Raw genomic sequence first — 25,149 nt, forward strand, 5'->3', positions numbered from 1 at the left:
AGGCCAGGACAAGAAGCGGGTACGAGTACTGTTCGTGTACTGGAGCAATATATCATGATACAAGATACCCTATAAATATCACACACATATATTAATTGGACTTTGATGGCCCCCGTCTAGCACATACTGGTGGCAGTGGTGCTTAGTTTTGATACCCGACAGCCCCCTTTTTGGGGCTATATATGCACACTGAGGTAAGTCCAACCTCGTCAGTTAGTGTTCATGACTTGAATGGCGCTTCTTCTCAGGGGGTGCATGTCCAAGCGCAGTCATGGCAGCGTTGAGATCCGGCATATCATCAGCGGTTCTCGCCACATGAGCCCAGCGAATAGTTCCGTCGCGATCAACAGCAAAGGCACCGCTCGTCTGCCACCGCGAGCCACTCTCGGTTGGTCGATTCCAGATGCCCTCATTCTTTCCAAGGCTGAAGACGTTCCACAGGGTGAGAGGGTTAACAGCGTGCCACGTTGATGATATTCCGAGGCCCCATTTGGCATACAAGTCGCGCTCTTCATCAATCACAACATCGACGTTCCAGGTGCCGCCAACCAGGGGAAGCCATTTGTCTGTTGCTTCTTCTGAAGAGTGCGAGATGGCAACACAATGGACCCCTGGGACCTTGTCGGATAGGTCGGCGAGAGCTCTGAACGTCTTTTCGGCGACTAGTTCACAGTCAGTTAGCATCACATGGTACAAGCGGGATGATAAGGGTTAAAATACAGGGACATCCACAATGACGAAGAAACACCACGAGAGTAGGTTTCCCGTCTGGAAGGCGAAGGTGTTGAGACCAAGGCGCTTTGGATCCAACCTCGACTGCAGGACCGACCTCTTTAGCTACGGGTGTCTTCCATGAGTCGAGTTCTTTCCAGAAGCCAGCATTGGCGTTGGCATCGACTGCAGCAGTTTCATGTGACATGATGTGGCAGAAACGTTATTGTTATGGTGTGTTATGATATGAGTATTTTAAGGCTCCAAATGTCTCGTGATATTAGAGCAAGGGAGATAACCAGGTACCTGCTTAGGTGTAAGTGCGACCATTTTGTCAATGACATAATACAGTCACTCACACCCGTACATATACTCCCACCCACCTATGTGTATGACCAACATACAAGGGAGAATGACATATAATACACTGGCCTATTTGAATATCCCACTCAATCAGTATGATGCACGTTTCCAATACTTTATCGAGCTCCCGAATTGATGATTAGATAAGCTGCCTAAGGTATCAGCACATAGAATTACCTTACCCACACTATCCCTGTAGGGTAAGTACTTGTGCAGGTAGGTACCTGGTCGCAGATATCTTCATCTATCAATCAAGAAAGACTTCGCATGTGAACTTTGACATTTCACATATATACACGCAAACCTGGTCTTTGACTGCATCAGCTTTCATTGTATGTAATGCACACAAATAACACACAAAAGTCTGTATAGGATCACGGGCCCCAAATGCGTGAAATCATCAGTCTTCAGCTCGGTCAGCTGAGCAACTACACGGCTACTCACTTCTGGAATGCCCAGGTAACATTAGTATTACAGCCTATGCACACAGCGCAATCACTCACCATAGTATAGGAGTCATACTTTACATACCCAGCCGACGAAAAGTCACCTATAGATCACAATGTTCATTGGCGGGCCGGTCTAGGTGCTGACGGCACAGAAACATTCCTCCCACGAACAGTCATATACGATCTCAAAGGCGGTTTTGGCTCTTTACGCAAGATTAATGCACTGTATGAAGCTGGAGCCGAACCAGATCCTGCGGAATTATGGTAGGAACTCCTATTAATCATCCTATCGGTCAACACCACGCTAACTAACGCCCTCTCAGGTCAGGTCAATCAGTCGTTCACAAACAGGCGCCCATCAATCCAAGCGAGTACCAGCAGAGCCTCGATGCAGGTACTGAACCGGCACAACTGACAACCTCCAATGTGAGATACTGGTCCGATTTCTCACGAGTCTACTTCCACCCACGTTCGCTGGTCCAGCTCTATGACTTTGAGCTCAACTCGACTACCATGCCCTTTGAGCGTTTCTCAATGGGCACAGAGCTCTTCTCGATGCTCGACAAGGAGCACGATCTTGTGGATCGAGACTTCAGGCCCTTTGCAGAAGAGTGTGACAGGATGCAGGGAATACAGGTCTTCACCACTATCGATGATGCTTGGGGTGGCTATGCATCCGCATATCTCGAGTCCTTGAGGGATGAGTTCCCAAAGACAACCATATGGACCTGGGGTCTTCAGAGCCCCTTGCTTGATATTCCCAGATCAAAGCGTCAACTTCGCCTTGCCAACGTCGCTCACAGTATCGAACAGCTTTGCACGCAGTCAACGACAGTTGTTCCTATGGCTTTACCCGAAGAGGACCTGTCAGCTGGCGTATCGTTGGATCGCCGCTCACCCTGGCACACATCTGCTGTCATGGCTGCAGCTATCGAAACGGCCACCCTACCTACACGTCAGGTACAAGGCTCTTCGGAGCAGCCAAGCTTTTTAGACGACCTGGCTGAGAGTCTGAACGTCAATGGCAATCAACCACTGGCCAGCATCAGCATGTCATTGGCATCTGAAAAGGACTCATCGGAAGACAGCCGCATCAATGTCGACTTCTTCCAAATAGGGCGCACTTGGAGTCGACATCATATTGCTAGGCCGGATGCCCATAAGCATGTCTTCGGCGAACTCCGATCTTGCAGAGACCTGGACCCCCTTAGAAACGTTGATGAAGACGCTCCTAGACGTCTTGCTCCTGGCGAACGCCCCATGATAGGCAATTCTGTTGTGCGCAAGTACGTTACTGCCTAGACCATGTGACTTGCTAAGTACTGATATTCGACTAGATATGATTCATCCCTTAGATTCCCGTTACTGGACGCCTACCCCCAGATCTACCCACATCTCAGTAGCCACCCTGATGCCAGCATGCATACCACACTCTCCACAAACAGCTCGTTAGTGCAACGGATCAGAAATTTGCGGTCGGACTCTGCTCGACTTGTATCAGTGAACGAAAGAGAGGATATTGGTAATGGATTGGCAGAACTGGCTGATGCCTACCAAGAAGGCTGGTTCAGTGGCAGTGATGACGACGACGACGACCTCTGATGCATCTGATAGAGCTGGCCATCAATTCCCAGTAAAGTCGAGCAATCTCGGGCACCATTCACATCTCAGGAATTTGCGGGACCAAAACAAAAAGAGGTTTGGAGCAAGTCTCCTGAGGTTCATCGAGCCTCAAAAAGTTTGTATTGATCTAGCATGGCCATTTCCTAGGTACAGATATAATATGAGGTTGCTGGAGGTCTTCAACGTTATCGACCCGGCGACTAGACAGCTCCCATTTTGGAGATATGTTGCTGCGAAGCACAACATGTTGATTTAGCCAGCTGCCCTTCCTGCACTGCACGTGCCTCTCTCTCTCTCTTTCTGCTGTTATTAATGTAGATTATTCAATCTTCCAATCGCAAATAACGCCGCCAGTAATGCATTAACACATCAGGTTGGCACTGCCAACTTACCATGGTAGTTGATGCAGTTCAGTCTGGTTGAAAGCGAGCTTTTTTGTTTCTCTTATGTTAGTTACGTGATCAGCCACATGCCAATCGTCCAACTACTTATGGACTTGCCGATATTCTTGATATTTTTTTTGTTTTAGATATAGTGCAAGATGCACAATTGAGTGAGTTGTGGTCGAGCCCGAGCCAGCTTTGGTGTGGAATGCGAAGTATGCTATCACGTTCAGCCTGCGGCAGCAATCGAAGCTTGTTGTCTCTTTGCTGGGGGAGGATTCTCCTATACAAGGATTAGTAAACCCTAGCTGGGAGGGATGTGCCATCTGGAACAGCGCATCTTGGCCGGCAATGGGAATTCGCCCGGTGATGCTTAAATACCTCTGGGGGGCCCCGTTTCTTGCCGTTTGCTGAGCCCTTAGCTGCAGCCTTCTTCTGGGGCTTCTTCTCGCCGTCGTCGAATACATCGTCTGGTAAGTTGAAGCTGTGCGGGCCAAAGTCAGCAGGCCAATGTGCGTTGATGTCGGAAGCGTCTGCTGAACTCACTTTCGGACATGTTGAACGCCAATAGAGACGTCATCTTTCAGATCATCCTTGTATTTTTGCCACGAGGTGCAAAGTTCCTTGAACTCATCAACCTGGTAAGAAAGATCAAGTGATTTGGCGCCTATTGAGTCAGTACTGGGAAATCTCAAACACCGAGTATTCGCGGAAACATGTCAGGCGGTATACATACCAGAAGCCAACTCGAGGCCAATATAGTGAGTAGTTGTGTAAATGTCGGATGGGCCGCTTGCCGTCGCAGTGTCTGTTGGTTTGGACTCATTGGATGTCTCAGGTTTGACAGGCACGACTGTAATAGGACCAGTGTCTTCTGTAGGCTCAGGCTTAACAACGTGATCATTCTCACCGTTCTCGGTCTTGACCTGTTCGTTGCCCTGACCATTCTCAGGCTTGATAGACTGGCCATTCTCTCCGTTTTCAGCCTTGATTGGTAGCTCTGCGACTGCGGGCTCAATCTTGACAGCAGTAGTGTGCTCGATGCCTTCCTTACATAGGTAGTCGAGGCTCCCTTCCTGCACAGCCTCAATCTCTTCCTGATTGTGACATCGGTGTTGTCGTTCATAGCCCTTGTTGAAGGCGTGGGCTAGCGCGATGGACTGGTGTTGCTCAAGTTTCTGCACTAGCATTCGAACCTTGGACTCAACATAACCAGACCAGATCGTGTGGGCCTCCTTTGTCTTCGCTGCTGAGGTAACAGAGATGTAGTATTTGTACCCTGCGGTGAAGAAGGTATGCTTGACAAAAAGATCGCTCCAGGGGCGCTTGCCCACCATGATGCTCTCAGATATCTGAAGAGCGCGCTTAAGTTCTCGGTTTATAATCGCCATCGACGAACGAGTAATGTTGAAAGTGGCACACATGGACGGATACGCAGGAGTAATGACGGGCATTAGATGATAGGTATCACCCTTGTAGAGCTGCAGAAACAGGATTAGCACTCTGCGCATTAAAATCGCATGCCCATAGACGTACCTTGGGGTTCCAGATTCGAACAGGGAGAGGTCCACCCTCGATGGGCTTGAGGAGAACGGGTTGCGGCCAGCGCCATTGGCTAATAACCAAAAAGAACTTGTTAACAATCACCGAGAACGTAGCCTTTGGGTAGAGCTGGCAAACGCGTGCGACGAGCATGGCCCAAGCAACACCACCAGGGAAGCCCATGATGTTGGCGTAGACAGCACGCCGTTGCGCCCACAGTTTGATGGCTCGCAACGCATTCTTGAATGTGCTCTGTTCAGGGACTAGCGTGAGGATCTCGTCCGTTACCCGTGTGCCGTTGAGAGACCGCAGCTCTGCCTCATCTAGGCCGCGCAGCAAGCCAGAGTCCTTGAGGTCTTTGAAATCGGGAGATAGCTGCTTCTGAATAACCCTAGAAAAGATCAAATCAATGCTTATGCCAGAGTACTCAAACTTGATGATGGGTACGAAAGCATCAGTCACGACAGCCATATCAGTGATGGCATCTTTGGGGGCCATCGAGAGAAGCAGATCTGGGAAGAACTTGAAGTAATCCTCGCGGGTCACGTATTTCGGCGCGACGATGAGAGTGTCGATATCAGAGCCGGGGCCATAGACGCCGAGGCGATAACTGCCATAAGTGAAGACTTTGCCCCTTGCATTTCGTATGAGGATTTCGTTCTTGGGTTCTTTCTCCTGGGCGACTCGACGGACGAACGCATCGCAAATGGTTTGGATCGAGGCCAGGACTTCTTCTCTGGAACAAGTTTGTTAGTTCTTGACACGCTCACGCGACAAATTTATTGGCATTCACCTCTTGGCAGTCTCTGCGGGACTCTCGAAGGTCTTTTGACGCTTCAATTCTTCCAGGAGAGCGTCCGATTGTCGCAACTCGGCTTCCGTTGGGAGTTGAACGGAAATGGGGGGCGTCACGCCGTAAGCCTGTTCAGATGCCATAGCTTCAATGTATCCAAACGTCGGAATGGGGGGGAGGAGGAGGAGGAGGAGGAGGTTATTGCGTCAAATCAAGGTCAGGCCAGGTCAGGCCAGACGAGAGCATGCCATTGAATGTCTACGGTCATTTCAATTGGAGAACAGTGGTGACAATTGGGTGGATGGAGAGGAGGAGGAGGAGGAGGAGGAGGAGGGGGGAGGCAGCTGAACGACAGTGGTTGGATAACCACCAACCCGAGGCCGGGGAGGATCGCGAATCCTAATGCGACAGGATGATAGCCGAATCAACAAATGGTTGTTTGTTTAAAAGAATGCACTGGTTTTTCAAGCCTCTCCAAGGGCAGTGGGAGAAGCGCAAGGGAGAGGCCAGGCACAGGACAAGACAAGAGGGTGCTCTGCGTCTGGTATGGAGACGAATATTGGGGATGGCTGGATCGGAGAGGTAAGGGATGGATCGTAAAGGATATCGAGTGCATTCGCTGGGTGATGAAGAGGCCAAGTTTTTTTTCTTACTACTTGGTAGGTCAGGTAGGTAATGAAGGAGAGTTAGAACTTTTGGCTGACTACGACGAGGCGCCGCGAGGCTGCACAAACGCGGTGGTGGCCCAGAAGCTGGATTGGGTGTAGGTAGTTGAAATAGTGGACCCTGGCTAAGACGCTCAGTAATGAGGCACCCTTAGGTAGGTACCTAAACCTGGGGGGGTTGAGTTCTTATTACTGGCTTTTTATCTGTGGGTTTGAGCTGAATTAAACGGGCAATATGATATTTGTTAACTGAGACTGAAGCATTGAATCACGTTGTTCACGCATTGCAGTGCTTGAGGTTCCATACCCGCTTAGACACAGATAAAGTGACAGCTGCAAGGAAAACCTGTTATTGATTCATGGTTGGCAAAAATATCCGTACCCTAGCGCTAAATAAAACCAGAGTTGAATCATTTATAAATCACTAAATGAGAGACATTCAGACATTTAGACATTCAGACATTTAGACAGTCAGACATTTAGACAGTCAGTCAGTTAGTAAAGGGCGAGACGGTGTTGGGCTTACTTGAGGTTACGCATGTGCATTTATCGTATTGCTTGCTTGGTGGTCATATTTTCATGAACAAACACCACACAATATTCACTTATCAGAATGCTGCCTTCCCCTGAGACGCACGCAAGACATTGGATTAGTACTACTACTAGACCAAGGGGTACGGCAATGGAAGTAACCGGAATTCTTTTCTGTGCAAGATGCAAGTCAAGCCACTAAACTCTACTTCCTTATAAGGAAAAGGGGGGGGGGGAAAGATATAGATATAGATAGGTATACTAATAATACTGTTTCTCTTTCAGACTACGGTCCCATTATGAAGAATTAAGAAGAGAAAAATCATCTTCACTTTTCTTCCTCTTCCACAGATCATGCCAATCCATTGGATCCATCTATTCGCCTTGTTTCCCAATGACGCTCACACACGCTAGTGATCACTGATGCCCCCTTACAGCACTGTCAGCCCCTTGTCTGCTGATTCTGGCGCCTCTGATTCACTCAACGGGGCTCGAATATGCACGAATCGGTACACCCACACCCAGCCAGCACCCGCATCCCAGCCAAGGCCAGCCCAGCCCACAAGCCCAGCCCACAGCGCAGCGCATCGCAGCCCTGTCATGGGCCCTGCCACTTTATGACACTAACTACTAGACCTAGGTCAATCCTAACGCGAACGCGGTACCAACTTTAAAGGGCAGGGCATTTATTTGCTGCACTAGTAGACGATACATTCATTGATTGACGACACGACTTTACTTGACCTCATTATTTCGTATACCCGTGTCAGTCCTCGAGGGCACCAAAAACACGCCCTGCCCTGCGATCTCAAGATCACGACAAAACCTCGACCTTGCCATCTTTCGTTTCGTCGTTGCAGCGTAGGAGTGCACAGCTGCTTGCCCGCCATGCCACCGTCGGCAAAGAGAGCCTCTAGGGCTCGTCGCGAACCGCGTAAAGCCGTGACGTCCAACGCAGATACATCACCAGGCGACGTTGAAGATTCCTCCCCCAGTCGTCCTGCAAAGCGTCGTAAGAAGGTCCGTCATCTTGTCTGTCGTTCGTTCCATTGCCCGCGGCAGCTGACATTGATCTTCCCGAGCAGGTCCAGGAAGATGAAGACCCCCCCGCGCCCAACGACGATCAACTCGTGTCGCAAATCACACAGCATCTCAGAAGTCAGGAAGTCCAGGCCAGCAAGGATCACGCAAATGTCATACACGAGGCCAAGGGCGACGGTGTGAAAGCCTATGCCAAAGTGGCTGCCCAGGACTGGACCTTTTATATCACCAAGCTCAACGTTAACATAGGTCGAGCTCCTGAGACGTCACATAACTCTCAGACCGCGGGCTCCGACGGAGATGAGTCCTACGTCCACATCGACTTGGGTCCTAGCAAGATGGTATCGCGAGAGCATGCAACCATATCATTCGATTCCAAGGACGAGAAGTGGTTCCTGCATGTCAAAGGCCGCAACGGTGCCAAGGTGGACAGCCAGCCCGTTAAGGCTGGACAGGCTCATCCTCTCACAAGCGGCGAAGTCATCGAGATTGGAAATGTCGAGATGATGTTCGTGCTTCCGTCCGAGATAACTCCACTGACTGTGCATCCCATCTATTTGCAACGTGCTGGAGTCAGTGTTCATTCACCACAATCTCGTACTTCGCGCCGACAACCCCTCATTGCACCGGCGCCTCCGGAATACAAACGCCCGGGCACGCCGCCCTCGGCCCAGAGCACTGCCAAATCACCGGCTGCAAGCACGCCAGCCGTCATGGTTGGTGCCAATGGTGTAGATCTGAGCCAGGATGAGAACCAGCATATCAAGCCTCAGTATAGCTATGCTCAAATGATTACACAGGCGATCCTGAACGCACCTGACGGGAAGCTGAATCTGAACGGGATCTACACTTACATCATGAACACATACGCCTACTATCGCCATCAACAGGCTGCTGGCTGGCAGGTAAGTTCTCGTGGCGGCCACCATACCTTGCTAGGCGGTATACTCACTCACACTCGACAGAACTCAATTCGTCATAACCTTTCCTTGAACAAATCATTTGACAAGGTTGCCAGATTAACCGACGAGCCTGGCAAGGGAATGAAGTGGCAAATTGTCCCAGAAGCAAGAGAGGAGATGATAAGAAACGCCTATCGCGTTGGTCGAGGTGGTCATCGTGGTTCATCTGCCCCCTCATCCCCAAACCAACTTGCCTACATCACACATGGCCCAAGAGACATGGCCTCGAGAGAACCTCCCTCTGCCCGCAGACGAAAGGCATCCCCTCCGGCATCACCACAGCCACCTGGTTCCTCTCTGCTAATTCCCCAGTCCACTCCTGATCGATCCTTTGGTAGAAACGCGACCATGATGATTGATGGTAGCCCATTACCGCGTCCTAGGAAGACGCCAGCGAGAGACTCATCGTTTTCAGTGTACAACCCTCAGTCACCCACGCTCACATCTTCATACCAGGAGGACGGAGGCTCATTCGTCACCCCAGCACCGCCCAGGATGCACCCGAAGCTTGCTCCTCCAAGCACAGCACAGAGACCAAGTCAACACATGCCCACCAGCTCACCAGCCCCTTTTTGGAAATACGCAGACATAGGTAGCACACCATTGAAACCTCTTGGTGGCTACGATGTCAGTCCTACCAAAGCTGGAGGTGTTCTCCCCCCGCAGAGTAGCAGTCCGCCAAGGGGAGACAAGTCGCCTCTTAGCAGTCCTTCTCGACCTCAAAAGTCAAGTCCACAGCCTATTGCTCAACCGGCAGAGGCCGAAGAAGAGCACGGCTTTGATTTAACAAAGTTTGTTTTCCCCATGACTCACTTGAGACTGAGCTAACATAGTTACCTAGGGGGTTTCAGAGTATCGGTGCGTATCATGCACCAGTCGGCGGCGGGGCTTCTATCTTGCAAGGCCGTACTTAGGCTTCTTTTCTGCACTGGCGTTTTTATTTCAAGGGGGATAAGTCACGGAGCCATGATATGTACTAAACTTCTGAGTACATGATGCTGTCGACCAAGGATTTTGACGGCACTTATGAATGCAACGCGCCAACGAAAAAAAAAGCCTCTCTCCTCGACTTGGGTGCCTGCGTGACTGAACGGTCAGCTCAACGATTCATTCGATCTTATAGACCGTTCCGCACCACTGGCGAATTCTCGCTCGACAGATAGACTCAAGAGCTCCAAGTGTGAATATGTTATATAAGAGTGAAGATCATCTGGCCATTGGCCTAGAACAGAGCCTTGGATATATACAAATGTTGAGAACGCGACTTTTGATGCAAGTATGTGTGATCGCGCCACCGTGCCGCCAACCTTACCAAACCCAACCAATGCAAGGGCTTTTTTTCGTGACCAAGCCACCCAGCTCCCACACGATTCATAATGGAATTCCCATGCTTTTTGTTTCACCGTCTACTTTTACACATCGGTGAGTTAGAAACTCGACCACGTAATAGCATCATAAAGAATTTCGTTAAATTGTCAGCCTATCGCGCTCCAGCTTGGCCTCGCCTCTTAGGGTTTCCACGGCCAGTTCGCTTCTTGGTCTGCTGATGTTCACCACCCTCAATGAACTTGATAAGCTCATCAATGCTGCGGGAGTCAACTTGTGAACCAGGTCCCGTGCGGCCGGGGACAGTAGCATTGGAAGCCGCCAAGCTTGAGGGATTGGTGGTAAACCGAACACCCGTTCGAAGTCTTCGAGCAGCAACGTCCTTAGCATGCTTGGCAATGTTGACAGCATTCTGGGTGAGCTGCTCCAACCAGCTCTCGGCCTCCTTGGTGTTCTTGTCCTCAGGTCCAAGTTCAGCAAGGAAGACGTTATAAGACTCTCGCATGCGAGTAACAGCTCCCTTTGAGTCGCGATCTAGAGCAAGAGCCTGAGCCAGCTGGAAGAGGAGGGTTGCAGAGTTGATCGATTGCTTGCCGAAAACAGACTCGCATACGCGCAGTGACTCCTCGAACCAGAGTCGAGACTCGTGGTAAGCCTTGAGGTTCTGGAGCATCACAGCAGCATTGTTGAGTGTTGTGATAGAATCAGGATGATCAGGGCCATAAATGACCTTCCACATCTTGAGAGCGTGTTTGGAGTACACAAGAGCACCCTTGCTGTCACCAATCTGGTGGAGGAACAGGCTCAGGTTGAGGTAGTTAAGGAGAGTCTCGGCTGAGTCGACACCAACGGTCCTCTCAGCGACGATGATAGCTTTGCGAGCAAGGTCAACAGCAGCCTCCTTCTCATCGAGCTGGTAGTAGAGCATGGATAGGCTGTTGTAGACACGAGCGACCTCGGGATGCAAGATACCATAAATCTGCTCGTGTAGGGAAAGGGATTCCAGGAGGAGCTCCTGGCCCAGTTTCTTCTGGTTTTGGAGAAGAGATATACGGCCAGCCTCAAGCGCCTCTTCTGCGAGGGCGCTGCGAGGACACGAGTCCTTGATTAAAGGTACGAGGTCAATGACGTCTTCGGGACTGAAAGTATGCACATTGGCTGGGGCGGCAGCCTCAACAGGAGAAGCCTCACGAGCCTTGCTCTTCTTCTTTTTCTTGCTGCTACCAGTTTCTCCGTTGGTCTGGCCGTTGGTAACAGGCTTCTCGACCTTTACAGGAGCAGCTTCAGCATTGGTGGCGGCAACAGCAGCAGCAGCAGTCTCAGCAGTGAAACTGTAGTCCTTGGCTAGTAGCTGAACACCAATCTTCAACGACACCTCACGAAGAAGTTGCACAGGGCGAACCTGGTTGTGCCACTCCTCGTCGAGCTCATATCGGAATCGCTGGAGGATCTGCTCCTCAATGTTCTCCCGCAGACTCTCAGGTGTAACCTTCTCGAAAGACCAGTCGGCATCAGTGTAGAGACTGCGGATGGAAGGATCGAGCTCAGCAATAGGCTTCTCATTGAACCTATGTCCAAGCAGACAGTTGAGGAGATGAGAAACAGCAGCAGGAACAGCAGGGACTGGTAGGTGTCGGAGGTAAACAGCAGAAATATGCTTGAAGGCTCGGGCAACCATATCCTGGACGCAAATGTCGCGCAAGCATCGGAGTCGGCCATCACTAGAGAGCTCAGCAACCTTACCGAGGTATCTGACGTTGATACCGCGCTTGTGTAGAAGTCGGCTCAATGACTGGCCATCCATGGGGAAGCTGATCTCGGACTCGGAAAGATCCTTGAGCAGGTCAGGGATGACCTGTTCGCGGAGATATTTTCCAGCTGCCCTAACCTCTTCCTCATCAGCGGCAAACTCGGCCTTCTCTTCACCAGTCTGAGGAACTTGGCCACTGAAAGCGTCAGGGTTAAGGGCGAACTTGAAGTCTGATAGGTTGGGCTGGTTATCCTCTTCCTTGGAGGCTTCGCCCTCGCCCTCGCCCTCTTCACCCTTGGCGTCTCCCTTGGCGTCTCCCTCTGCAGCCCTGATCTCCCCCTCCTTCTCTTTCTTTTGCTCAGCTCGACGGGCAACCTCTTTATCTACCCACTGCTTCAGCTTGTATCGCGAGAATGAGTCGACAAGCTCCGGTCGGAGGACCGTCATGCGGTGAGGGTAGGCATCGCCATCCTCAGGAAGGCCATCTTCATCCAGCCAGGCAATGTCGAGGGGGCTGATACGGTATAGATCCAAGACATACTTGCGGGCGTCTGTACCTAACAGACCCTTGGTCTCCACACTGGCCTCCAAGTCAAATCGCTTGCCCTCCTTGTCCCAAACAGGATGCTTCTTGACCTTCAGGGCCTTGGACAGCTGAGCAAAGCCGGGAGCGAACCTCTCATCAGCGGCGACGATGTCCTTGCCGTCCACAGCACCGTAGTCGATTTGGTTCTCACCAGGTTCGCGCTGCTTGAAAATACCGGGAACAATGCTCTGACCAACAATTCGCTTGCCAAGGTAGTCAACAACCACGGTGGCAGGAGTGAAAAGTCCCTCAATATCCAATTGGTTGACGAGCTTCACACCAGCGACATCTTTGCCAGTAGCGACACGAGCCGCCTCATCACCACCCTCGGAAGTGAATGTACCAACACCGTCAGCACCGAAGGAGAAGAATATGTTGTTATAGACAAATATTTGAGCATCTCTGCATTCTGTGGGGTTCAAAGGAGCAATGTCACCCCGTGCGACCATGACGGCGCCTCGAGTAGCAGCCTCATTATAATCGGCAAAGAGCTTAGAAACAAGTCGTTCTCGGAAGACACGATCCTGAACAGTCTCGCGAGGAAGTTCCTTCGCTGACTGGAACTCTTCATTCCAGTCCCGCAGAGTGTCGGTGTTCTCAACACCATTAAGGAGGTAGGTCTCCTGAGATCGTGCAGGATCAGGAAGATGTGTGCAAAGTGTCGAGTTAGGAGAGGGAACCACCCAAGGAGCAGCGGGAATAGCGTTGGTGATTTGGAAAGTGGCGAGAGGGTCGCGTTGGTTGTTGTAGTCCTGGAGTTTGGCGAAGGACTCGGCGAAGGACGCAGAGACCAGCTCGATCAGGCTCAGCAAAGAGTGAGCTGACTGCCCTTTGGGTGCCGCACGAGGGAAGGGATCGAATTTGGCGTTGGATGACTTGTTGACGAAGAAGCCCGAAACGTGAGAGGTGATCTGATATTGCTCGCCTTCGTTGGTGGAGACAACTAAGTAGAGCAAGTGGCCACGCTGTCGGAGGTGAGGAGGAGGAGGATTCCAGGAAGACAAGGAGATCTGCTTCACTGTCTTGGGAGCGGGCTCAGAGGGAGGAGGGACCAACTCGGTTAGAGAGGGTACAGCCTGGAAATCGTAGTTCTGAATGGGTGACTCCTCAGTCGACTCGTTGTTGCTGACGGCCTCTGTGGCGACAGTTTCGAAGAGAGACAGTCCCGGAAGAAGGCCCTGGGCCGTGTCGCATCGGTCTCCAGAGGCACCGATAAGCTCTCGAATGCGGACAAAGTGGATGCGAGCTTCCTTCTCGGTATATGGGTCCTCAACAACATGGAATTCAGGAGTAGTGCCAAGGTCAGGGATTTCAGAGAGGGGAATGAAGTCGTTGATCTTCTTGCCGTTAAACTCGAGGTGGAAGCAAGTGTACTGGAATGCGGAGGGAAGGTCAATGATGGACTGTCGAATCTCGTGAACCTGTTCTTGAGAAGAGACCTGGACATTTTTTTTTGTGAGCTTGAGATTTTGCAGGGCCTCGGTGTAAGTCAATGACGGACCATAATCTGCATCTTGCTAGCATTGGCGTCGGGCAAGACGATAGTAAGGTTTATTAACGCTTTGAACCGTTAGATATCCATGTCGTCTATATCGCTAATCGGAGGGATAATTTTAGCTACCTTCAGCGCCAGCGTCAACGTCAACGTCTTGAGCTTCGGCCTCCATGTTGGTCTCGGGCTCCTCGGACGCAGCAGCTGTGAGACATGTTAGCTCGGTTCAGTATAGCAGATCTAATACCAAGAGCAAACAAGACCAGTACAGCCAAAGCAAAAGCTATATGATAGCTCCGTCAGTGGCCAAATTGAGGCTGTTGAGACCCCGGACTTTACAAGCGAGCATTCGACAAGGGCGGTCTAGCTTCGCACAAAAATTATACATACCAGGCGCCTGAGCGGGAGGAGTGGTTTCCTCAGCCATATTGCCAAGATGGAGTGTTTAGCAAAAGAAGAATAGGTAATAAGGGAGGAAACCAGGCATGAGATATGCACTGGAAGACTAAGACAATCAATTGAACGACGTTGGTCGAAAGAAGGTGGGAGTAAGGTAGTGACGGAGCGGAGGGGACGAAGAAAAAAATTGGACGGTTAATGCTCGAGTTGTGGTGGGTGCGGCGGCAATGGCCCGGCATTGCATTGGCTCCGGACACTGGAAGTATCCGGTGCTGAACACGCGACAGTGACGGTACTTTAGCCCTCCGATGCCTTGAACGGTTAAACAAGGTATAGCCCGAGTAGAGAATGTTAGGGCCCCGAAGCCGGTCGACCCCAGAGTGATTGGCGGCAGCGCTAGACCGAAAGTAGATGGATGTAAATATTGGCCGATCTCTTTATGCTCCCTAGGTACTTTAGCTAACACAACACAACACAGCACAACACAACATAACATCTTCTTTGTCCTCAACTATTTCCAATTCTTTCTTTTTCTTATTGATCCAATCGTCAATACTCTCTTGGGCATCTAATATGTTTCTTGTTGCTTTGCTATTGCTCTAGTATCAATTCAGCTGCTTCGATATCTCCCGAATGCATCTATCATGGCTGATCGCCCATCCCCGTCAGCCCACCGTTTAATAAAAGGATATCACAGCAATCGCCAACAAGATATACAGCCTTGGACCGCAGCAAGATGCCAGCGCCTACTACGGCAACTTCAGTGTCGTCTAGTTGCTTTAAGAAAACTAGTTGATAAGGCCCGGCAACCAACGACAACAACAACTCGCACGAAGCGGACGAACACGGAGAATGAAACAACGAAATTGTCGAAGCGAGTGCGGCACACATATGGAGTACACCGAGTAACAACATCCCAGTCAAAGCCAATGACTTCACCTGTGTCGACACCGCCGCGTGCATTTCGCACTCTCGGCACCATGAAGATTGATCGTAGCCCTCCAGGGGCTGGGCGACTCGGGTTCACGACGCCAGTCATGCGCAAGTTCAGATGCGGCAATTTGACCCCTGAGACTTCACCCACGAGCTCAAAGCCCACGGCTACAGAATCAAAATCACTGGTCGCAGAATTGCAATCACTCCGCCGGATTGTCTCGGATAGTGAATATCGCATATACGATGCCATTTTCAGCTGGCTGCATGGCTTGCTGACCTCAACAGAACCTGTCTCCCAAACAGCACACCCGAAGTCGTTGCTAGGGATGTGTCTTCGCAGGATACCAGATGCGATAGCCGTAATTGAAGAATGGGATCGTCAGACTGCAGCAAAGGCAGGGAAAACTTTCAAGTGGCAATCATCTAAAGCATCGGCAGAACTCTACGACCAACTCGAGGAGTTTGGTACTTCAAGTATGGGATGGAAGCCCCTCAAAATTGTCGTCCGTGCGCATGCTCTATGTCTCTTGGCAACTGCTGTGACAGAAGGTCTCCTCGAACCTCCGTTTGTACGACTGTTGGCTGATCTCTGTCTCAGTCTCGACTGCAAGACAGAAGCCGCGAGACTTGTCTCAAGCCTGAGACTTCCTTTGGCAGCCCCTCGTGGTACGTCAAGCACCTTGATCGAGAGCAGTACAGTCCAGCCTCTGGGCGTTATAGTAAAAAGCTTGCAAGGTCGGGGCACAATCGGTCCATCATGGGACTGTCTTTCGAACCTTATCAACACCAAGAAGTTATCTCTGACCTGGCTGACGTCACGGGCGTTTCAGTCAGTATGGATGCGAGGGATTGAAATCCTGCTACATTGCAGAAAACCTGTCCCCTCAGTCGTTGAGTTTCTGTGTAAGGCTCTGGACCAGCTTCTGTTGGATAGTGGAAAAGCGAAGGAGACAGAACAGCCTATAGAGGATCAGACACTGACCAGGGTTCTGGCCGCAATGACGGCAGCGATATGGACATTGGGTGTTGATATGAGTGATGAAGAGCCTTGGAAAGCTCACGCCATTCGACGACTAATCTTCACACTCGAAATGTGCGTCACACAGCAACGAACCCGTCGTGGGGCTTTTCGAAGCAGCGGATTTTTGACACTCGTTTTAGCCCGATTCTTGGCCACGAGTTTGATCGACGGGAAAGTGGGCAGTTTATCAGCGAGGAATCTGGCGATTTACGAATGCGTGAAACCGTTGACAGCAAGAAACGGTTCCCCAAGTAAACCTCAGTATCGACAAACTCTTTTGCTGGCTTGCTCTGTTGCACAATACCGGGGACAAGCATGTGGCCTGGCTTGCCACGACGTCTTGTCTGAGATTCGTACACGTTTAAGTGAACTGAGGCTGCCTAATTGGTTTCAAGAAGGTCTGGTGTCCGACGGGGCGTTTGTTTTGGCACAGAAAACGAAGGACCTCCGAGATGTTGCTTTTGCTGAAAGATTTCCCACCGCTGGCAAGGGAATCGTCGAAACAAGCACGATGTTCTCGGGCTGGAAGTGGGAGGAAGGGATTGGCGAATGGGTTCTCCCCAGCCCCGTCAAGGAACGAGGAAGCGAGCTGAGACAGCAAAACCAAAGTCGAGACGGAACGAGCTACAGAACAGGCACAGATCGTCGATCAGATAGTCGAGCCCAGACGACGGGCCTGAGTGGGAAGACGGGCCGCAATCTCAGGCGCAGAAACGACCAACATAGCTCGGTAGGAAGTGACAAGGATGCGGGCAATCATGATGATACGGACGACAGTGACAGGGAGGATGAGAATGATACGAGAGCAATCAGCATTACGGATATTGACGAAGAGCAAGACAGCGGAGATGAGCTTGGCGAGTGTGCACAGATGATGGACTACAGCCCCAGGAAAACATTGGGGCGAACACATGGTATTAACGGCAGTGACAGAAGCAGTAGCGGAAACATCAAGACGTTGAAGAGAGTCAAGCGCTTGGATATTGCAAGGACCTGGCAGGAAAAGAGGCCTGACAGAGTCGCTGTAGGGACATCATTGACAGAGCCTGGAGAGGACGATATGGACGACGAACTCAGTACAATTTGAGCTTCACAGAGACTGTACTAAGTAAGGATACAGGGCCAATACGCAATCACTCTAATAGAGTTTCGATTTACACCTTATCTTTTGTTTTGCTTTTTTGTTTTCTCGGGGGGGCAAGAAAGTATCGGACCTAGATAGGGTGTCAAAATAAACTTTGGAAGAGTCCCCCAAGCTTAGGCTTGATTTACCTTAATGTTTTTATCGCTAAGTGTCAAGGTCCTGAGTTTTCTTGCCTTCCCTAGCCAGGGATCATACGTATGCACATGTAATGAATTCGTCTCAGTGCTCGTCTCAGGCTTTTACTGGAGAATAATCATCCGCCTCTCAGAGGCCACGGAAACGGGTACGATAATATCGGTCATGGTGGGGTCTGAGGCACTTGAAACCGCCATTCGATGTCATTGCTGGGTCAGGCTGGGTTCGGTTGAGAACAATCTCTGGAAACTTGATCAGCAAACGGACGATGGCCCATAGTTTTACCGTACAGCATAGCCCTGTATTGCATTGCCGCTGAGTCGTGTTTAGGTAGTTAGAACTGGGCCACGCACGTCCTTACAAGGGCTACAAATACGTAGAGTATGAGAGATGAAAAACTTCCAAAATTAAAGTATTTATCGTAAAAGTACTAAAAGAGAGTTTAAAATTAGCGGGGCGCTGAAGTTTTAGTAAGATCATACTCCCCTAACAGTTGCTGTACTCGAGCAGCCAAGAAACTGATTACCCAGAAGCTGGGAAAGCCCTTGTTTCAGAATCCCAGTTGCGCCCCGCGGTGCTAGGATATCAGATATCCTTCCGCCACTCGGAGCCAGCGCCACAGTCATCTCCCCTGTTCAATGCATCGCGTCCCGCGCCATTGCAACGCAGACGCTGACTGGGCCAGTTCTCTCCATGTTCGCTAGGAGCCGCCGGGGGGTTCCTAGATTGTGTAGGTTCGCCCAATGGCGTGGCCAGATCAGGCAATCTCGAATGGTTCAATGAACATCTTGAAACTCGATGCCCCTGAGACTAGAGGCTAGGCTTAGTGGTCTCGCGGCTGGCCCCAGCTGTAACTCGGTCACTGTCGTAGTGCTGCAGCTGGCTGGCCACTGGCAGATGGGCCCCCTCAGTGGGATACTCAGGGATAGGAAGCGGGATAGGTACAGTCAGCTGATGGGGTGGGCTGCAAATGAGAGAGCAAGGGACACTGCATGGCCACTGTTTCTACGACAAGCCTACACGCGGCCTTGAACTTGAATATGATCTGCTTAGGCCATGATTGCTGGGGAATTTAGTAGAGGCCCAATTTATCTCGCAAAATACCCCCTGCTCACTCTGAATACTATCCCTCCCTTGGCCTCCGCAGCCGTTTTTTCAAAACTCTTCCTTGCCTTGTCTTGTTTCGTTAACCTTGACGTCTTCAGTTCATTCCTAAAGAAGGCGTAGGAATTGTTTGTTTCGGAGCTGGTTTCCATCCAGACACACACGCTCTCTCGTACCTTCATTCACTTATTCACCGTCTGCTGCTGGTGTTGTTAGTGCTGCGGCTACTTTACAGTCCCTTGGCCCCATCACTGTCAACAGCGCCCTCTCTCTCCTTCTCACTTCTTTTTCTCTTCGCCGCCGCTTCTTGGACCATTCTACTCGATTCCTCCAGGGGAGGTTTTTATTTTCTTTGACTTTTCTCAACTTTTCACTTCGACACCTCGATCTCATTGTTTTTGTTCTCCGTCATTCCCTTCTTTCTTCAGTCGCAATGAGTGCCGGAAACTCACTGCTACCGCGAGGCGGTTACGAGCTCACACCCGAGCAGCAACTCGCTAAAGAAATCGCCGAAACCACCAACGGAAACCTCTCCAAGTACCTCATGATCGTCTGTGGTGCTGTCTCTGCTGCTGTTATCGTCTGGAAGGTCTGCGAGCGAATTATCCGACTTACTCGACATGTTTCTTGCTTGAACAACGACAAGCAGCGCTACTTCGCTATCCCCAACCAGAAGTTTGCGGCCCTGAAGCGCCACCTTCTTTACGCTCCCGTCTTCAGCAAGCGCCACAACCGCGAAATCCAGCTAAGCAAGGCCATCAACGTTGGAACTCTACCCACCCGTTTCCAACTGCTTTTCCTCGTGTCCTACTTCGTTTCCAATGTCGTCTGGTGTGTTATCGACATCGATTATTCCGCTGATATGGCCACCGCCTGCGGTGTCATTCGCAACCGCACTGGTGTCCTCTCCACTGTTAACATGGTATGAATTGAATTGAATTGCATTGAATCGCATTGCATTGCATTGCATCCATTGGGTCGTTCCAAATCTCACTAGTACATGCCACTAACCTTATTTCCATTTCAGGTCCCTCTCTTCCTTCTGGCCGGACGAAACAACCCTCTCATCCCCCTCTTGAACATCTCCTTTGACACCTACAACCTGATCCACCGTTGGTTTGGCCGTATTGTCATTCTTGAGGCTCTCGCTCATACCCTTGCCCACTATGGTAAGAACGGCTGGGTCTTCACCCCTCCTGCGGGCAACTTTATCCTTCCCGGCTTTGTTGTAAGTTACTTTAGAGACCTTTTCTAACGTTAATCGCGTTCATGAAGATTTACTTACGCCTCCTAGGCCACATGCTCCTTTGTCTTCCTCGGCATCCAGGCTTCTAGTCCTCTTCGCCATGCCTTCTATGAGGTCTTCAAAGCTCTCCACATCCTCGCTGCCACCGCCGCCGTCGTGGGATTGTACTATCACTTGTCCGCATCCCCTGGTCTGTTCAAGTGGCTCTGCTACGTTTATGGCGTGATCGCTCTCTGGAGTTTCGACCGCACCTATCGCATTTGGCGTGTCGTTCGCTCCCACGTGGGAGGTTCGCGCTCCCGAACCATTGTCGAAGCCCTCCCTGGAAATGCCGTCCGATTGACCATGACTCTGGCTCGCCCATGGAACGCCGCCCCTGGACAACACGCCTATCTCTACATGCCCGCCATCAGCTATTGGCAATCTCACCCCTTCTCCGTCGCCTGGTACGATGGCGTCGAGGATGTCAAGAGCGACCGATTAGCCACTACTAACCAAGATCTTTTGGCTATGCAACAACAACGGGTTTCTTTCATCATCCGAGGCCGAACCGGCATGACTGACAGCCTCTACAAGAAGGCAGTCGCTGCCCCTGGAGGTCGTTTCGAGACAAGCTGCTTCGCCGAGGGCCCTTATGGTGGACACCACTCTTTCGACTCTTACGGCACTGTGGTTCTCTTCGCTGGAGGTGTCGGCATCACTCACCCCGTCCCCTATATCAAGCATCTTGTTGAGGGCTACTCCGAGGGTACTGTCGCAACTCGAAGGATCCTGTTAGTCTGGACCATTCAGACTCCCGAGCATCTGGAGTGGATCCGCCCCTGGATGACTGAGATCTTGGGCATGGACAAGAGAAGGGATGTTCTCCGAATCATGCTCTTTGTCAGCCAGCCTCGCTCCACCAAGGAAATCCACAGCCCCTCGTCAACTGTCCAGATGTTCCCTGGACGACCCAACATCAACACTCTCTTGGGCATGGAGCAAGAGCACCAGGTTGGTGCCATGGCTGTCACAGTCTGTGGCCCTGGTGCTCTCAGTGACGAGGTTCGCCTGGCTGTCCGAAACCGCCAGGACCGATCCCACATCGATTTCATCGAGGAGGCGTTCACGTGGTAAGCTCAACAGCGGGTATGAGGTGTATGGGGAATTTTGGCATTTCCTGGCTAGTCCAGTCCATAATTCCCAGCCATGAGCAATAGCACTGGCTCTCACTTCTGAACTCTGGGAGTTTTCAGGGATTCAGATGTTTCCAGTCCATCTTTGGACATATTGCAAAGCAAGGCTCAATTTTGAGATCAATTTCATGTATTGTACTTTAGATCAAGGTGTATCTACGCTCCTTTTGTGTCCTTTGGAGGACCAGCACTCAATAGCACTAAAACAAGTAACGGCCATAAGTGTGTCTTGTACTGAATGTGATGGGACTGATGAACAATGGTACAAAATTTCATCAACACCAACAGGCGTCATGGTCGGGTTGGCTAAGTTTGGACTAGGTCTGATGAAGACGTACTCATGAGGTGTTGTTGGATGACAATAAGACAAGCCTTTGTTCTCTTTTCTCCAAGTTGGGTATCAAAAGGGCGATAGGGTCGAGAAGTTGTTAATTTCAACCACCAATGCATAGTTCGAAGCACATTATCCACTATTTACACTAGACCTTGTTGGATGTGTGTTTGAACGTGGCATCGATCAAGTGACTTGTCTGCCGTCTCGGCAGGTGACCGAAAACGCTGACTCTGATCTCTAGAGATTGTCATCATTTGACCCAGCGCCGAGACACTCAAACTCGTGTTCCCTGTCGAAATTGGATATATACAGAAGCTGTTGCCAATGTGATGTGGGTGGAAGGCTGGAGTTGATGGCAATTGATTTGAGCAGGGAATGAAGAGCCGATAACAGCTTTGTGAATTGTGATACGACCATAATTATGCACATGCCACCTCTGAGAAGTCTGGTGGCTGGGATCTCGCTTGTCCCGCATAAACTAAGCCCGGTTCTCCACCAAGAAATCAAAGGTACATCGACTTGGCTCGAGCATGTACCTCGAGGTATCGCGTAACGCGTGGCACTCGCAAGAGGAGACGTGAGGCACCAGAGATGGATCTAAGGGCTAATGCAGGTAGTGCATGCATCTAGTGAGGCGACGACTCCGCATTCAGGTCAAGTCTCTGAACCCTGCATTTGCATCCCTCTGTGCGACGGCTACGTACCTCTACTCCGCCTTTTACCTCAGGTTGGAGCTTATCAGTTCTTTGTTCTTATCAGTTCTTGCTGACCTGCTTAGCCATTTCATCCCCCATCTTCCACAATCACTCTTGGAATAACATCAACAACCACTGAAGTTTGGCCGCCGGTAATCGGCTATCTCTTCAACATGGCGTCTAGAAGCCTCATCCCATTTCTCGTAGCCATGATGCTGCTCACAGGTGTTTGCAACACCTTGTTGACCAAGTATCAGGTATGACGACATGCGCTGCGCATCCGCTGTTCCGCCATGCTCGCAGAGCTGTAGCTAACTCACCTCTCCATAGGACAACCAATGCGTTCGAAACTGTGGCCCCGATGACAATCCAAGGAAGCGCGCTTTCTTCAACCAGCCGGTTCTCCAAACCGCCCAGATGTTCATCGGCGAGATGGGCTGCTGGCTGGTTGTTGGCCTCATGGCTCTCTGGCGACGGTTCAAGGGTTCTGCACCAGAAGACCAAGGCTATCAAGCTGTTGATACCGAGGAAAATGGCGATGCTGAAGCTGCGCCCCAAGCTGATGATCGCACTAAGCTCCTTCACACTGGCCCATCCATCTTGAGGGGATACCGAGTCACCTTGCTTGCTCTGCCCGCTATTTGCGACATCTGCGGTACCACGCTCATGAACGCTGGACTTCTCATGGTTGCTGCATCCATCTACCAAATGACACGAGGTGCTCTCGTCTTGTTCGTCGGCCTCTTCAGCGTCGTCTTCCTCAAGCGACACTTGCATCTCTTCCAGTGGCTTTCCCTCGTCGGTGTCGTTCTGGGTGTCGCAGTCGTTGGTTTGGCGGGAGCTATTTGGCCAGATGAGAAGCCTGAGAACTCTATTGGACAGCCCGAGGAGGACTCGGCTACTGACGGAGGTCTTTCCGACGCTGCCAGAGCCATTGTGGGTGTTTTGCTTATCGCTGGTGCCCAGATCTTTACAGCCACTCAGTTCGTCCTCGAGGAATATCTCCTGGAGAGATCTGCAATTGACCCCATCAGAGTGGTCGGCTGGGAGGGCATCTTCGGTTTCAGTGTTACCCTCCTTGCTATGCTTGTTCTGCATGCCACTATCGGCTCCACTGAAGCTGGCAAATATGGATATTTCGACATTGTCGAGGGCTGGCGCCAGATGACCGAGAACAAGCAGGTCCTCATTTCTAGTTTTCTCATCATGATCAGCATTGGGTGAGGATTCCGTCGATCAGATCTGGATAACCAAACACTGACATTGCTACTAGTGGCTTCAACTTCTTTGGCTTATCCGTCACACGAAGCGTCAGTGCTACTTCTCGATCTACCATTGACACTTGCAGAACCCTGTTCATCTGGATCGTCTCCCTTGGCTTGGGCTGGGAGACTTTCAAGTGGCTCCAAATTGTCGGTTTCGCCCTGCTTGTTTACTTCACCTTCTTGTTCAACGGTATCGTTCAGCCTCCTTTGGAGTTCCTCAGAGTCCCAGATGAAGAGGTCGAGGAGCTCTTGCCCGAGGAGCCCATTGAGCACCGTTAAGTGAAGCATTCTGTGCTGCGATACTACATCGTATCATGTTGAGCCAGAGTTTTGGAATCATTTGCATGTTCGAGCGGCGTCCAGGTCTGGAGTATAGGATTTAGTCGAATAGTTTATCATATCGAAATTCAGATCCTACGGCCAAGAAACTTAACTATCTCTACTTTGCCCTTGTCATGGTCGAAAGCAGTGTCTGGGCCACCCAAAAATGCAGTCAACGCCCATGCATCCAATATCCAGATAACGCCTGTGACAAAAGCAGCCAACGAGCACGCTGGGAGGTGCCTTGACAGCCAGGCCTCAAGTAACATTACATAGCAGCTCAGCTTCAAGAATAAACTTGCCCTCCTTATACTTCTCTGAAGATTCGTAGGCCTTATCGTACTTCCATCCAACGGTCTCCTTGCACTGACGGCATGTAATATCACGGACTACGTGTCGACCGGTCGTCATGTTACGTTCGTTCGGAGGACCCGTCTCGATATTGACGACGTTATGAAAGAGGTAGGCTTTGCCATGTTGGCCACGGAAATTCTGGTACCAGCATCAGCGGACAGGAATCTACAGGGGAGTCAAGAGGTTGGGGAGTTGGAGGACAACATACGCGGCTGATGATGTCCTCATGGTTAGCAAGATGGGCCTTGCATGCCTTGCAGCCGTAGATCTTGCTGCTATTCAGGTAGGTGTTGTAAGCCAGCCCCATGATGCGGGGCCCTGAGGCAGACGAAGGGCGATGCCGAACTGAAAGGATATTGGAGGTGCTTCTAGACTGATATTGCACAAAGTTGAAGTTGTCGAGATGTACCGCGAACTTGCTGCGTGTGTCTAATAAGTTGACAAGGGAAAGTTGAAGGAGCAGTGGAGAAGGCTCACGTTAGGAATGGCACGTCATGAGGCCGGAGTTAGCTAATGCGGGTACGTCTCTCTTTGATAGTGAGGCGGAGGCCGGGGTTAGGTGAATGGAAGCGGGGTCTGCGTAATAGTCAGATAGGAGAGTCTCGGCCTTAGTGAGAGAAAGTTGAAATGGCTGTATATCACGATCTTCAGGAAGCCTAATAGAGTCTTGAATGATGATGTCCCTATATCCACTGTTGGTCTGGTTTTCATACATTTGGCGCTGCAGTGAGTACCAAGTCGATAAGGCCGAGGAAATTATCATGAGAGCTGGTTGCCTCGTTGGACGCAGTCCGTCAATTACA

General features: G+C 50.8%; 9 protein-coding genes across 9 annotated transcripts; 5 read left to right on the forward strand and 4 right to left on the reverse strand.

Annotated features, from left to right (window-relative positions):
• Positions 1–213: 213 nt before the first annotated feature.
• On the reverse strand, positions 214–919 carry FMAN_10451 (uncharacterized protein; the record flags this gene model as incomplete). Its single annotated transcript, XM_041821127.1, has 2 exons — positions 214–662; positions 721–919. 2 exons carry the CDS (start codon positions 917–919, stop codon positions 214–216), a joined length of 648 nt encoding a protein of 215 aa, XP_041686938.1.
• Positions 920–1,461: 542 nt separating this feature from the next.
• Positions 1,462–3,125, forward strand: FMAN_10452 (related to beta tubulins; the record flags this gene model as incomplete). The annotated part of the gene is made up of 4 exons (XM_041821128.1): positions 1,462–1,533; positions 1,588–1,787; positions 1,847–2,809; positions 2,861–3,125. The coding sequence occupies 4 exons, from the start codon at positions 1,462–1,464 to the stop codon at positions 3,123–3,125; spliced, it is 1,500 nt and encodes a 499-aa protein (XP_041686939.1).
• Positions 3,126–3,758: 633 nt separating this feature from the next.
• On the reverse strand, positions 3,759–6,007 carry FMAN_10453 (putative PAP1-poly(A) polymerase; the record flags this gene model as incomplete). The annotated part of the gene is made up of 6 exons (XM_041821129.1): positions 3,759–3,812; positions 3,911–4,013; positions 4,076–4,196; positions 4,266–5,010; positions 5,066–5,807; positions 5,865–6,007. 6 exons carry the CDS (start codon positions 6,005–6,007, stop codon positions 3,759–3,761), a joined length of 1,908 nt encoding a protein of 635 aa, XP_041686940.1.
• Positions 6,008–7,948: 1,941 nt separating this feature from the next.
• On the forward strand, positions 7,949–9,977 carry FMAN_10454 (uncharacterized protein; the record flags this gene model as incomplete). Its single annotated transcript, XM_041821130.1, has 4 exons — positions 7,949–8,080; positions 8,146–9,006; positions 9,067–9,854; positions 9,905–9,977. 4 exons carry the CDS (start codon positions 7,949–7,951, stop codon positions 9,975–9,977), a joined length of 1,854 nt encoding a protein of 617 aa, XP_041686941.1.
• Positions 9,978–10,543: 566 nt separating this feature from the next.
• On the reverse strand, positions 10,544–14,644 carry FMAN_10455 (uncharacterized protein; the record flags this gene model as incomplete). The annotated part of the gene is made up of 4 exons (XM_041821131.1): positions 10,544–14,164; positions 14,227–14,285; positions 14,347–14,421; positions 14,608–14,644. The coding sequence occupies 4 exons, from the start codon at positions 14,642–14,644 to the stop codon at positions 10,544–10,546; spliced, it is 3,792 nt and encodes a 1,263-aa protein (XP_041686942.1).
• Positions 14,645–15,260: 616 nt separating this feature from the next.
• FMAN_10456 (uncharacterized protein) lies at positions 15,261–17,660 on the forward strand (the record flags this gene model as incomplete). Its single annotated transcript, XM_041821132.1, has 1 exon — positions 15,261–17,660. The coding sequence occupies one exon, from the start codon at positions 15,261–15,263 to the stop codon at positions 17,658–17,660; it is 2,400 nt and encodes a 799-aa protein (XP_041686943.1).
• A 1,729-nt stretch (positions 17,661–19,389) lies between these two features.
• On the forward strand, positions 19,390–21,318 carry FMAN_10457 (uncharacterized protein; the record flags this gene model as incomplete). The annotated part of the gene is made up of 3 exons (XM_041821133.1): positions 19,390–19,878; positions 19,984–20,184; positions 20,251–21,318. 3 exons carry the CDS (start codon positions 19,390–19,392, stop codon positions 21,316–21,318), a joined length of 1,758 nt encoding a protein of 585 aa, XP_041686944.1.
• Positions 21,319–22,579: 1,261 nt separating this feature from the next.
• FMAN_10458 (uncharacterized protein) lies at positions 22,580–23,950 on the forward strand (the record flags this gene model as incomplete). Its single annotated transcript, XM_041821135.1, has 3 exons — positions 22,580–22,663; positions 22,737–23,626; positions 23,680–23,950. 3 exons carry the CDS (start codon positions 22,580–22,582, stop codon positions 23,948–23,950), a joined length of 1,245 nt encoding a protein of 414 aa, XP_041686945.1.
• A 300-nt stretch (positions 23,951–24,250) lies between these two features.
• On the reverse strand, positions 24,251–24,653 carry FMAN_10459 (putative Yippee-type zinc-binding protein; the record flags this gene model as incomplete). The annotated part of the gene is made up of 2 exons (XM_041821136.1): positions 24,251–24,484; positions 24,555–24,653. 2 exons carry the CDS (start codon positions 24,651–24,653, stop codon positions 24,251–24,253), a joined length of 333 nt encoding a protein of 110 aa, XP_041686946.1.
• Positions 24,654–25,149: the final 496 nt, after the last annotated feature.

The sequence above is a fragment of the Fusarium mangiferae genome (assembly GCF_900044065.1).
Source record: "Fusarium mangiferae strain MRC7560 genome assembly, contig: FMAN_scaffold011, whole genome shotgun sequence".
NCBI lineage: Eukaryota > Fungi > Ascomycota > Sordariomycetes > Hypocreales > Nectriaceae > Fusarium > Fusarium mangiferae.